General features: G+C 37.3%; 1 protein-coding gene across 2 annotated transcripts; it reads left to right on the top strand.

Annotated features, from left to right (window-relative positions):
• The first annotated feature begins 2,670 nt into the window (after nt 1-2,670).
• LOC121420391 (kin of IRRE-like protein 1) lies at nt 2,671-13,645 on the top strand. 2 transcript variants are annotated; one of them, XM_041615001.1, is made up of 11 exons: nt 2,671-3,103; nt 6,145-6,226; nt 6,668-6,997; nt 7,213-7,702; nt 7,903-8,060; nt 8,291-8,599; nt 9,010-9,163; nt 9,755-9,900; nt 10,289-10,411; nt 10,824-11,434; nt 11,858-13,645. In XM_041615001.1, the coding sequence occupies exons 2-11, from the start codon at nt 6,160-6,162 to the stop codon at nt 11,864-11,866; spliced, it is 2,397 nt and encodes a 798-aa protein (XP_041470935.1). In that variant the 5' UTR covers nt 2,671-3,103; nt 6,145-6,159; the 3' UTR covers nt 11,867-13,645. The 2 variants fall into 2 exon arrangements, with proteins under 2 accessions (XP_041470935.1, XP_041470934.1); XM_041615000.1 differs by having other exon boundaries at nt 6,124-6,226.
• The last annotated feature ends 479 nt before the right edge of the window (nt 13,646-14,124 follow it).

Below are 14,124 nucleotides of genomic sequence, written 5' to 3'. Positions count from 1 at the left end.
TACGTGTTGAAAAATCACTTGGATAATGATCGGCTGTAATGGAGTTGGGGAGAAGGGTGGGGGGGGGGGGGGTGGCGTGTCCGTAGTGAATATTCACTCACCAATTCTTTGTATTTATACGTGGGATATTTTGTTAGCTGTTCTAAGTGTATTCAGATTTTCCGATACTGGGTATGATTGTTCAGGGGGGTTAGAACACCCGCCTCATAAACGGGAGGTCATGGGTTCGATCCCCAAACGAGTCATAGGCCTACCCAAGACTAGAAAAAAATGGGACCTTCTGTCTTCCAGTCAGGCGTATGCGAATGAAGAAGGGTTATGATAACATGTTCTGTTAATTAAGCAGTCCCCTCTGTGTGAACTTCTTACAGCTGAAGTGGCTACCCTGGGTAAATAAGAGTTCTTTTTCTCCTCCTACCATTTCTCCTTCTTCTTTCTTTTTTTTCTTCCTCTTTTTCTTTTTTCTTATTTTTCTTCTTCTCCTTCTTCTTCTTCTTCTTTTTCCTTTTTTTTTCTTCTTCTTCTTATGCTTATTAAGTCAACGTCAAGTGCATGATTTTAAAACTCTTCTTGAATGCTGTTCGAATTTAGTTTTATTATCCTCATTCTGGCTGGTCCTGTTAGATTTGTGGTGTTTCCTACGAGTGTTAACGTTTAGGCAACATGGTGGGTCACGTGGTATAAAACGTTATCATATGATTCTCCCAGAATACGTGCAATATGTCTGCATATTTGTTATCGTATATCATATTTGAACATTTTAAGTGACCATCGAGATAATCTATGCATTTATTTAAAGTAAAATACCTTATTTATGAAGCTTTCATATCATCAATGAATCGCATGTATATACTTTCATTTGTTCATTTCAAATGAGTTAAACATGTTATTTCGATGCCTTGTTCATTATCTTTGTATCTTGTATTTATTTGTCTGTAATAATTGAAGTCATACGAAGTCGAAGCAATATCAAACTTCTCATTCCAATATATTATTCGTGTTTTTTTATGATTTTACATAATATGGTACAATGTGAATTAAGAAGGTTGAAGTCAAAGTGGACTTCCTATTAAAAGTAGTTAGTTTTTAAAATGGATGGTATATTTTTTATGGCGAGGTATTCAGACGGACGAAAACGACCGCGTTATTTTATAGCAGCATTTCAGATATTAAATCGTTTTTGCCTTTCCAAAGAGGTGTTTTTATCATTTTCAGATCTGTGTACATTGCTGCGAGGTATTCTTTCTTATGGCCCACATTAGTTTTAGCCAGTTAAGATATTAAGTAGGGGTAGACTTTTTTTTCTGGCCGAAATGTTCAAATAGATTGGAAAGTTAAACAATCCGAGCAAACTTTATCATTTTCAACCGGAATCATTTACATGTTTATCTTTTTCAACGACATTAATGTGTTTTAGATCAAGAAAATTGTGATGTTCTTATTGTAAAACAAGTTTGAAATATATAGTAGTTTGCAATGATGAGAAGTTGATTTAAAGTGGAAACGAATGTGAATGAAGATATTTCTTGTATTACGACTATGAATTTAAGAAAAATAAATGAGATACTTTTACAGGAATTCAGCTCTACTATTGTGGTGATTAGTCTGCCGTTTATTTTTATGTTGATATTAATTTTATTACTTGAACTGCTTGATATACGTTGAAGAGGGGTGAGGGGGGGGGGGGGTGTCACGTGCCCGAAATTCCTTGTTCCAACAATGTTTTCCAATAATTATTTTTGGCAATCGTCACGATAAAAAATACATTTAACAAGACGGGATATACCAGTTTTATCTTGAAAATTTCAGGTACTACCGAGGAACCTCCCTCACCCACCCCCACCAAATGCGTTTTATTTTTATTTCCTATTTTTCAAGCCTTTGCGCGCAAGTACAACGAAACTTCTCCATTTTATATTCTGACACTATGTCGACACTAAGCACGCGTCCTCCTGCGTACTTTGGGACTTTACTTCCAATAATTATACTGTACTTGTGCTAAGAAGTGACAAGGATGCCCAAGGATGGAGACATATAAAGTCATAGCCCGTGTAAACGGGCGCTTGCTCTATCACCTTCTTGGCTCGATTATATTATTTGTAACGTAAACAAAGAGTCAGGATTCCAGCCTGACACCTTTAACAATAACAAGGAAGGAAACTGAATACTCGTTAGAGTCACGGCTGGTACTTTTATTGGGAGCGAAATCGACCCATATCTATTCAAGGTTTCTTACACTCTTCCAACGCAGAGCGCAGAGCTTTATCCCAAAGCGAGTCTCGCATGTTATAACGCCGTACAAACTTCCCTTCAATAATGTCAATACCCAGAGTGGATCCTTTCATAAATATTACTACAGGCTTTGTCAGTCAAATGGCGCTTTGTACGAGAGTTGCTCTATCGTACAGCGTTATTGATTGGCGGTAAGTAACCTTGTTTACGCTTGATATCCAAGGGAACAGCCAATGAGCGCTGTGCTTTCAACCATGGCACGTGTGAGCGCAGACAAGTGGTTGAGCAAGCATTCTCGATCTTAAGAAGATGACAATAGCGGTGCGGTGTAGACTGGTATCCCTTCTCGCACGCAAAGCCTTCCGCATTGTCGCGGTTTACTGAAGCACGGAGTAACAATGAAAGGGCCCCATTCGAGACCAACTCGCAGTCAGCATACCATGGCGGGTTGTTTGGCTGGTTAACAACAGTTGCTACGGACTTGCTGTTTTCCTAAATCTCGCTGAATAACACACATCAACAACATCGGTCAGGTATAATGCCTTACCAATCTAACTCGCACACTCATACAGTTGCATCGCGAGTTCACCTCGAGTAATTTTCTTGACCCCCTCCCAGTTTACGAAGATCTACACATGGTATTGGAATACCATAACTTTTATTGGAATATACTATCAATGTGTTAGCAACGAGTTAACACTGTTGCAGTTTTTGCGGAAATACTTTATTGAATATTATTTGGAACTCGTAGATTATTTTCATCAGCGATATTCTTTACATCATCAAGAGATACTTGGCTTCTTTTAAAAGGCTTCCGTTGTAGGATTCGTAACAAATTTCTATACCAAGATCTATTTCATCGTGGTTTGAGGTAGGTTTTTCTTGTTTACCTTTGAATTATGTTTTCAATCTTAAATATCACTTTTCTCGAGATTTGAACAAAGTTTGATAAGAGTCTCATCTGTACATGCATGACATGTGGTTCTCCATTAGTTATACTGCATATTAATTATATAGATGAAATCATTAAGGATGTTGCAACGCAAGGCCATGACTCAGTGGGCGTTACCCCTCTTATAGTCTCATTATGTTTCATTTATTTATCAGATTAAGAAATGATGTGATTTTCTTTTTAGTATATATCAATTAATCATTAAATTTTTATCACGACAATATATCAGTCACGCTGCTTAACATTATTTTTTGTTACGAAGTTACTTTAAACAAGTTAAAGTTGATCTTGAGATCTTACCACGGCACTACCCCCATAATTGTCGTCATTATCACAATCGTATTCGTCACCACAATCGTCATCATCTTTAACAGTTAACTATTTCTCTAAATTGATATGCAGAAAATAAATACCTTATAAATTAATATGTAGCAACCTGCATTGATGTAAAACAAAACAAAGATACGTTTTGCTGTATCAATAAATCGAAATAAAGATGAGTGAAATAATTTAGCATTTGAATTATGTTATGATTTTCTTATGTTATATTTTTTTCCTGCAACTACTTTCATGTGATATTGTACTTTTGTATATCTTAAAGGAAATTTACTAAATGATCGGAGGCGTATGCGTCCACCTTTCTATAAACTTGTATTTTATACATGCAATGACCGTGTAGGTACGCTAGGTGAAGTACGCGGTTAATGTACTAATATAACAATAATCACAAATATTTATATTGGATCGAGATCAGCTGCAACAGTATACATCAACACTTTTAATGTTTCCTTTTTTACCCACGTGTTGGCAGCGATCTAGCTTTTAAACATGTAACAAAGCAGTGCATAATACCATATCCCCATGCCGACTGCTAGTAAACACCAATCTCGTTCACTGTAAGGGCGTTTGAGTCAAGCCCCTTATTCAACTCGTATTTTAATTGGAGTGTTTTCTCTTCTTACGATAATCCCTCAAATACGTCCATACAAAAGAATGTTCATGACAAACCATCGATAGTGGGGTTCATAACGATAACGAGATTAATATATTTGCATCAAGTTCCGTTAAAAAAAATATTCACCGTTATTCGTTAGATCTTTTTAACGGAATATATGCCTACTCTAAGTGCGATTCAAAACTAAGTGTTACTCATGTATATTCGTCTTTGTAATAGTATTGTTTTTCTGGTGGTTGGTTGTCAAATTTGCCAAAAATTGACACACAAAGATGCAAGCATATAACTTCGATATAACTAAGTAGGATAACTTTGACCTCTGCCATGAGTGTACCCATCCGCTGAAGTAGATCCGCCATATAAAAGAACCAACGCCCATTATGACTCATTATCTACGTTCTTAGTAAACTTATACATGTAATCATCTTATTCATTCAGTGGTATTAATCAACTGTATTATGTGCAGTCGTATATACGTGAAATTTAGTCGATTGAAAATGATGCTGATGTCATGGCTATTGTATTTGTGAATATCGATGAGGAAGTTTATACTTGAAATGCTAATTATGATCCAACTTTGAAAAAAAATATATGAATAATGCCAATGGAGAAAAATGATGAAAGATATTGATGACGGTAATGATGCCGATGATGACGTGGTTTTAATGATCCGAGCAATGATAATAATTCCTTCTTGCTTTCCTGCTCCACACACAAATACCGCGAATATGATCTGAATAATAAATGATAAGTACAGTTTATCTTTGATGTCAAATCCATTTGCTAAATTAATTGCACTACCAATATTCTAGATTAAAGTCAACAATGCAATTAGTATATTGAAACTCCATGGACAAAATTACAACACTGAATTTTTAACCGTATCGAATCGCCGGGGCACGGTCCATTGTATTATATTAATTCAGAATATCCCACCAGTCTTTCGAAATCAATCTTCCTCGTGTCAATAAAAATAATATGGCAATTAAGTATCAATAATTTGAATACAATATTCCTTGATGGTATATTCATTGAGTTCTGCTCTCGAGCGAAATGCCCGAAAACGGGTTTCATCGTGTATTGTTGATACATGTACGTCAAATAGTTTAATTGACTGTGTAGCAATAGCTTGTCGACTGGGACAGGTTCCTTTGTGTTAGATCATCCATACTCCTCCGACGATCTCATTTACGTGTTGCTATGACAACCTATTTTCCCAATCCTTTATCGATGAGAATGATATTGGCATGGGGATTACACCTCTCCATTGTATCAAAATATCGACAGAAAGTCCTTGAAGTTGATTAAAAAATAGAATGCAATATGCACAATATTGGTTTGCTCAGCTATCTACATTCAAATGTGAGGTGTATTATGTCAATTGGATATTTTTTAGACTTCCCAAATTTAGCCAACTTTTCATTTTCTCGTATAAGTCAAACATGTCAAATACTTGCATTAAAAAGCACACATATATGTAAAAAAACTTGCATATTGGTAACATTTTTCAACTCTTCAAATATGAAATGATTATAATTAGAAATAAGTAAATAGATCAATACATGACAAATATGAAGAAACCAGGAAAAATATATGAATAGATCAATGAATATATAAAATAACAACATAAACGCACAAAATGCACAATGCTAAGATATCAACTGTCAGTTTTATGTTTTACCCCAAAAGGCTTCTTTCAATTTGCTCACTTGTTATGGAATGAGACGACAGAGCGAAATCAAATAAAGCTAAATTCTGGTCAGTAGATTTCATTTCTCACTCTAAAACTGACCGAATAAACAACATTGTTTCTTAGTTCATTATCGATTGACGAAGTGCGGTTATCGATCAACAGATTCAGTGGTTTTTCTTTTATATCATACGGGCCTCTAATATTTCACATGAATGCTGTGTATAATGTATCCTTTGATGTCAGTTAACGAGCGATGTCAGAAAACGCATGCTTTCTGTATTTAATTTTCAGCTTTCTCATTGGATACTGCAGGCAGTACCGACAAAGATGATTCGGTTACTATGGTTACGGTGGATAGTGGTGGTGTCCATGGTGATGTACACAGCCAATTATTGTAAGTATAGCTCGACCCGATTTGTTTTATGTCGATAATAGATTAATAGATGGTGATTTGACACGCAAATGCGTTTAGAACCCAGTGCTTAAAAAAAAAAACATCGAGATAGATATAACATACCGGCTCCGTAAAATGTTCATGCATTCTCATATACGTTTCCCATTAAGTCTCTAGAAATGGTAAAAAAAATATCGTATTTTCATATCGAATAATTTCTATGTGATCAAACCTGAAATATCTAATTTATCACTGCATCGGTTGATTATATATGCATCAACAACATGGAGCATTATGAGGAATTAGAGAAAGTATCATTTTAATCAAGCATTGCAAGTTTTAATTTAATGATATCCAAACTATTGATGAGGACAGTTATGGAAGGGTAGATCTCTTAAATCATGTATGTATTTCACTTGCCATCTTGTTATGTTAATCTAGGTCATGGGCAGCAGGCCTTTTCCATCCAGCCCGAAGCGACGTTCGACCTTAACATCGGCGACTCCGTTTTAATGTTGTGCTCCGTTACGGACAAGGAAGGGGTTGTCACGTGGGTCAAGGACGGAACCACGGCACTGTCCAACGAACGAACCATCATCAGTTCAGAGAACGAAGCTAGATTTGCAGTCACAGGAGACGACACCAGCGGGAGCTTCAATCTCCAAATAACGGATCTGGTTGAAAGCGATACGGGGATTTACCAATGTCGAGTATCGGCATCTGGCTCAAGCGAAGCTCTTACGTCGACAGATGCCCAGCTTACAGTCACACGTAAGTATTTGGTCCAATTTCAGCACTCATTTCTAGGGGATTCATAATGCAGTATAATTCATTTGGCTTTAGAGCTTCTGATCGTCTTTAATAATTTTCTTTAGTTCATATTCGTATTATTAATATTTGTCTCCACCTTCGCCGCCACATCCCGTAGCGGAAGTTTCATATCGTGATATCACGCTCCTAATATTTTCCTTCTTCCTTTATCACAGCTATTCCTGTCCAAACATTTACTTCACAACCCAGTGATGCACAGGGCATCATTGGTAACTCTGTCACACTACCATGCGTCGTCGAAAACAAGGAGGGCGCCCTGGAGTGGCTTAAAGATGACACCGTTATCAGCAACGACTCGGAGATAACAGACACAAGTCTCACTCGTTACAACATCGTCGGTTCTGCATCTGCTGGAGAGTACAACCTCCAAATTGTTACTCTTGAGAACGCTGACATGGGGACGTACGTATGCCGCGTTGCTGCCGCCGGGAACAGTCCCACTATTACGTCAACAGAAGCCATTCTGACGATTCGGGATTCCAGCGAGATACAGAGTATTGTGATCCCACCCTCGGCTATGTCAGCTACTGTAGGTACATCGGCATCCATGGTGTGTTACGTTTCAGCTAAAGCAGGGTCTGTGCTGTGGATCAAAGATGGTGTCCAGATCAGTAGGGACAGGGATCTAGTCAACGGCGATTCTAGGTAAGTTATCACTCAAAGGATAGCAAAAATGCACACACATATGCACATAAGCAAGATTACTGATATTAAAACATGAATATAGAATGGCCTTCACTCCGAGATAATTTTTTTAAGCCTATAGTACATAGTAGATAGGAATGATTTGTTTCGGTTCCCCCTCTCTAACTACGACAACGTCTCCCTCTTTCGTTATTTTGCAGCGGGCGCATTACCATTGCAGGAACCGACGAGGAGGGCTTGTATGAACTTCGATTCAGCTCAGTTGAGGAGGGCGACGAAGGTGTCTATTTCTGTGTTATCACAGCAGAGGGGGATCAAGCAGCCGTTTCATCATCTCCGGCTACTCTCTCTGTAACAGGTATGCATCATGCTGTCTACAAATAAATCATTCAGTTTCCTATGTCTCGAGTGGTTTTGCTCAAGCGTTATTCTAACAGGTTTATCCATGCATTTCAACCGGTTGATAAATTTAAGAACAACATATTGATTTCTATCTGCCAAATGGAACAAAACTCTCCTATCAGTCCATGAACATAATCGCAATAATATCTTCCTAATTTGAATACGATTCTTTACTCTTTTCTTTAGCTGCTATTGAGCCGAACACTGCCTCCCCAGAATGTTCCTTGACACCCGCAAGTATCCTCAGCGAGGGCGATGTAGTAACAATCAAATGTGAGTCCACAGGTGGTTCCCCTCAACCTACACTGACCTGGTCAAACGATCTCGATCCCAACGCTTTTACTGGAAACCAAACGGACGAGGAATCAAGTGCATCCAACTCGATCACCTTCCCGCTTACCAAGGAGCTAAGCGGTGTCGTATATACCTGCCGATCTACGCATCCTGCGTATAGCGAGCCAAAGGAATGTTCGCTGCCTGCACTCTCTTTCAACTGTAAGTTATCAACTGATCAACAAAGAGATCTCTCTCTCTCTCTCTCTCTCTCTCCGCATGTAACAACCATTCAGTCGTTTCAGTGTTCTAGAAATTAATGCTCCTATCAATCAATCAATCAATCAATCATTCAACCGTTTGATTGTGTTTTTCTTTTTTTTCACACAAGTAGCATTCAATGAGGCATTTAATCAACACTCGATATGATTATCATCAAATTTGTACCAAAGTACCAAGGAATCAATTTAATCAATAAAGCCTTTGTCTAGGAGTTATTCAATCATCCGGGAAATAGTCAATCAAAGTCAATCAAATACTAACCTTTCAATTTCAGTTGTAATTTTCTGTGAATATTCAACTTCAATAGTCTAATATACGTTTGTTTGTTTGTTTGTTTGTGTCGTATACAGTGATTGCAACAATCAATGTTACCGCCCAAACGAACCGACTGACCATCGAAGAGGACAAACCAGGAGAAATCATATGCAGTGCTTCTGGAGATCCGGTCGTCTTAGGGTACAGATGGTACTACAATGGAGCTGAGATAGAGGCCACAGATGACAGGTAATGATTCTTGCACTGTCCTTGATCCGTCAATCCTTGCATTCTGGTATGATTTTCGACATGTTTGTTGGCACAGTCTCTGGATGATACGATGGAATCTTCTGCGGTTTGTATACTGAGTAAATGAGGAAGGGTTTAATCTGTGTCCGAGTTCTGGTCCTTCAAATACGCAGTTGGATTTTGTACTCATTGCACACAGAATAATGATAATAAAAACGACATTCAGAAATCAAAGTTCCGTTTTCCAAAATAAAAATCAACCACAATCGTCACACTTCTACTCACGGCTATTTCTTTATTCTTATTTATTTTTTTGTGCTGTGCGTTATTTCAATCTCTATTTCGTTTATTATTTAAAAAAAGTTACAAGTCACGGGAATATACATCTCGCAGTTCACCCCGTGAGCCTATGTTTTGGATCAGCGTATCCCTAGAATAACCTAATGCTTCTAAGTGAGAAAAACGGCATTAGAAAACTTGACATTGATATCAATGGCATACAAACATTGGTACAAACGACAAGGCAATATTGAACAGCTGTGGCAGAGTTATTGAATCTATAACAATTATTTTGATTGGTTCTTTCTCCAGGTTTGTAATTGAGACAACCAATGGCAAGGACGCTTCCACGCTGACCATATCAAGTGCAACTCTCAGCATGGATGATTCCACAGTGCAATGCGAAGCATACAACCGCATTGATCAAAGGCTTACGAGCATCGTCCTGACTATCAAAGGTACGAACATTTTCTTGCAATTTTTCTAAACACCCCCCCCCCCCCTCTCGTACTTGATATAAATCAGATAAGATAGTTTCTTTAGCCAGTTATCTTCTAAATATTGCTCTTTAATATCTTCCAGACGAATTTAAAAGACAACTAATTTATTATTAAGTTCTATAGCTTGTAGAATTCATCGCTTACTGAACGGTCCAGTAGTTTATAATGTAACGCTTTTAATATGGACACACGTATCACCATACGCAATTTGGGTAATGTAATATAATCTTTCCTTGAATGAACATCCGTTAATTATGATAGTTTGAAGGAGATGGCATTTCAGTATCAACTATGATCATCGGATTGAATATGCATTATTTATTATTTTCTCTTTTTATTGTAACAGAGGATAATTTGACGACATACGTGCTTGCTGCTCTCGGTCTCATTGCAACCATCATCTTTGTTGCCATCGTTATCGGTTTTATTGTCTGGGTGTGTCACCGAATGAATAAGAAAAAACGAACTAGTAAGTTTCAACCAAGTATTTTTCATAACCGCAATACCTTAATATCCGGTGCTTCAGAAAAATTTGCTAATCATTGTTTTACGATGATGATGATGATGATTATAGCAAGTGAAGGTTTCATTAAAAAAAATGAAGTACGTATTAAAGGAGTGAGTGTCAGATTGGTTGTAATGTCCATGGTACCAGTAAATGAATCTGGTGTTGGTTTATGTAAACAAATTGTTTTCTGTAAAAAAAAGTGTTATAATAATAATAGTGTATATTTGTAGAGCGCACACACCAGAATCAGAATTGACTTAAAAAAATATTATGAATTCGAAGGGATATCAACAATGGCATTTGAAGTATTTAAATGTCAGACGAAATCAAATTTAAATGCGTACTAAGTGTTTTGTTTCCGTTCTCTTTCCAGTTCACCCAGATCCTGAAGCTGGTGGAATGACTAAGGGAATCCCCAATAGGAATTTCTTCATCGGAGCCACCCACATGGATGGTCTGCCAAACGGTGACATCAAAGCAGAGGTTACTGACGAAAAGAAGAAGCACAAGAAACACAGGAAACACAAGAAGGACAAGAAAGACAAGAAGGATAAGAAGCACAAGAAGGACAAGTCAAAGGTCCTAGAGCACGACTCTACAAGGGCTCCCAACCCGCTCAGTACACGAGATGGTGATCATGATGTCCTGCCAACCATTACTGGCTACAGGAGACCTGGTACAAATAGTCGTGACCCCGGTGTCTACCCGACGTACCCTCCTATGTACCCAATCGATGGACACTCGCCACTTCCTCACTATCAAGATGGCTACCCTGCGGCTGATCCTGGCTCAGCTCCTAGGTCAAGTCGAAGAGATTCCAAGGACAAATCGGGTCAAAATGGAAAGATCTCGCTGTCACCAGGAGAGTACCAAAAGAGAGACGAATACGAAAGGAAATTAAGAGAACTTCAAGGGCTGAGGTCGGATCTAGCTGCGCCTGAACCAGAGAAAAAGAAGAAGAAGCACAAGAAGCATAAGAAAGATGTAAGTATTTCTTTTACGATTACCTCACAATTTCGATAGCTTATCCGCCTAAGTATCTGAACAACCTTTCATTAAAATGTAGGAATATATCTAGGGCACATTTACAAACTTTTTTTTTTCATTTTCATAATTTGCTAATGACGTTATAAATAGAAAAAAATAATTATCACTACTATTATAAGCGTTGTAGAAATGAATTAAGATTAGTAAAATAGTAATGAATTGGTAGAGTGGTAAAGTTGTAAATTGTGATAAAATCCTCCGGAATAAATAACCGATTCAAATGGCAATAAATTTTACAAAATAATCTAACGTTACCTATTTGTAGTCACGTTTCATTACTAAATTTTAGCTTTAAATGTTTTGATGTCTTCAAAAGTAAATCATACTTATTTTTCCTATCTTTTCTTTGATTCCTTGCAGAAATCCTAAAAGGCATCAGCATGAGCAGAGCGAATGAAAGCGATGAATTTGCTGAGAGGTTCAAGGACCAAGTCACATTCTTGCCATGTTTGATATCAATCCGCAATCAAAGACTGGGACTGCTTCCTGAGTCGTGACTTCAAGGCAACGCCATCAGGCGAGTGAACAGAGAGGACAATATTGGATTCGATACTGTCACCCGCCATCAAATGGATGTGTCAATGTTGAGAAGCGAACCGGCCATACGAAGAAATCTGGAACCAAAGTAGTCGACCCTTTGTGGATTTTGGGTGTCCGCGGATAGTTTGAATGGCGGAGAGGACAAGCATTATAATGACATTAGCTACAAGCGTGCCTTATTGAGAATTTTTTTCACAAGCCTGATAACACCAATTGGACACCAGACAATAGAGGTCTATCACGGTATCTGGCCACATTGATTTAATTTTTAATTGGTTGAGTCAGAGGGTATTTTGACCATTGTCTTTTTATCATGTGCACACGCAATTGTATCAATTGTGCCTGTGTCGTTTTCATTTATTTGATGTAAGATAAAAGAGCAGCGCGGTAGTTTATTAAATACAATGCTCACCGGCAGGACGTTCTGCCGGGATCGTATTCGAACATTTATTTGGTAGCCAATTGCCTTAGAAGTCGGCTATGTGCTTAATCATTATAATATCTGGATTGCCAAGTGTGCCCGTCTCCCTCAACATGAACTGGGGACATTATCTGCTTTTTCCCCTTATCATACATCCTTTAAAATGACAACGTTTTAGGCATTGGTAAAAATTTTCGGACGCAGGACGATTTCAAGATCAGAGTAAATATATTGAAAATGCAACTCAAATCACATGAACATCTGTGGAGTCTTTGTCGTAAATTAGTGAACCGGAACGGCAATTTCGTTCCAAGTTTCGGAGCCACGAAAAAAAAAATGTCGTTTGTTTAGAGTCCAGGACGAAACCGCTGTTTTAATTTGCAAATTTTCGGCAAAAGCTCGATGGTTGGTAGTTGCCATGAATGGATTTTTACAAAACCTTTTTAATGGTCGTGAAAACGTTCTGCGTGCATGTATTGTGTTAAACAAATAGGCTGTAGATAAGCTATTCAACTCGTCTCTTTTAAGATTGTTTCTTAGATGTCATATATTGGACATAACATATTGTACTATATTTCAAGAGGGGCCAACTTATGAGTTTGATTTTGAGAGTTTAGTTTGTTACCTTGGCAATAATTTTTGTTAAGTTCTAAAAAAGTGATGTTTCAAAGTTCAGTCTTTCGATTTTGTAATCATTTTTATATCACATTTATGTTGGTTTCAACTCAGAACTTTTGCAGTTTTTGATGTTTGCATTTAACATGAATCACCTTGTGAAACTAATTTTTTATTCGAAAAATATAGATTTGCATAATGTTTGAATATTCAAAATTGAGCGGTGTTGATTGATGATAATACAAATTTATTGTAAAAATAATAGCACATCAGAGCAGGGGAATCTGACTAAAATAGAGGCTCTTTGATCTCTCTAAAAACAACCATGTTTTATTATGTTACTATTACATGTATTTATCATTTATCTATTTTATCAGCCAGCATTTTCAGTTTATCTTCTAAAATATAAATTCATTCGTGTTTTTCGACTTTTAATGAAAAAAAATGTATTGAGAAATCAATGGTTTTGTGATGTTAGCAATATACGAGTCTGGATATAAATGATCAAAATTGAAATATGCAAATTGATGTTATGAAAATAATGTGTTAATTAAATATGAATGCAACTATTATAAATCACCAATGACTGACTAAATATCTATTTATGGTGCAGATAAAAAAAAACATGGTGACACGTGAGTAATCCGGAGAAAGGGAGATCCAAAAAGCGATGGAACTGAAACAAGAGTGAGAGAGAGAGATAGCAAAATGAACGGAATGAGATTATTTTTATATGGCCCTTAATACATCGGAACGACGTGTCTTCAGGCGTTTTACAGATGCATTATTGTATATAGATATGGCGAGCAAGCAGGGTAGAGAAAAAATACAGAGAATGAGAGAGGGAGAGGGAACAAAAGGAACGGAGAGATGAAGAGAGGGGGGGGGGGTGAATTGTTTAAGAATACACAAGGGTAGCGCAGGGATTATATGATGGGGGGCTTATGGTGACCTCATATAGTAGGAATCTCTCTTTAACACAGCTATAAAATCATGCTTTTTTTTTGCTCATTACTCATTCTTCCTCTTTCTCTCTTTATTCTTTTTTGCA

Source organism: Lytechinus variegatus, chromosome 8, assembly GCF_018143015.1.
Source record: "Lytechinus variegatus isolate NC3 chromosome 8, Lvar_3.0, whole genome shotgun sequence".
In the NCBI taxonomy this organism is placed as follows: domain Eukaryota; kingdom Metazoa; phylum Echinodermata; class Echinoidea; order Temnopleuroida; family Toxopneustidae; genus Lytechinus; species Lytechinus variegatus.
This window is presented reverse-complemented; position numbering and strand designations above follow the sequence as displayed.

What these genes read in the sequence shown, in the direction of transcription:
- LOC121420391 (XM_041615001.1), top strand. Translation starts at nt 6,160, where the DNA reads ATGATTCGGTTACTATGGTTACGGTGGATAGTGGTGGTGTCCATGGTG. An exon ending in GATGTACACAGCCAATTATT is followed by an intron (nt 6,227 to 6,667) that starts GTAAGTATAGCT and finishes ATGTTAATCTAG; the next exon opens with GTCATGGGCAGCAGGCCTTT. An exon ending in TGCCCAGCTTACAGTCACAC is followed by an intron (nt 6,998 to 7,212) that starts GTAAGTATTTGG and finishes CCTTTATCACAG; the next exon opens with CTATTCCTGTCCAAACATTT.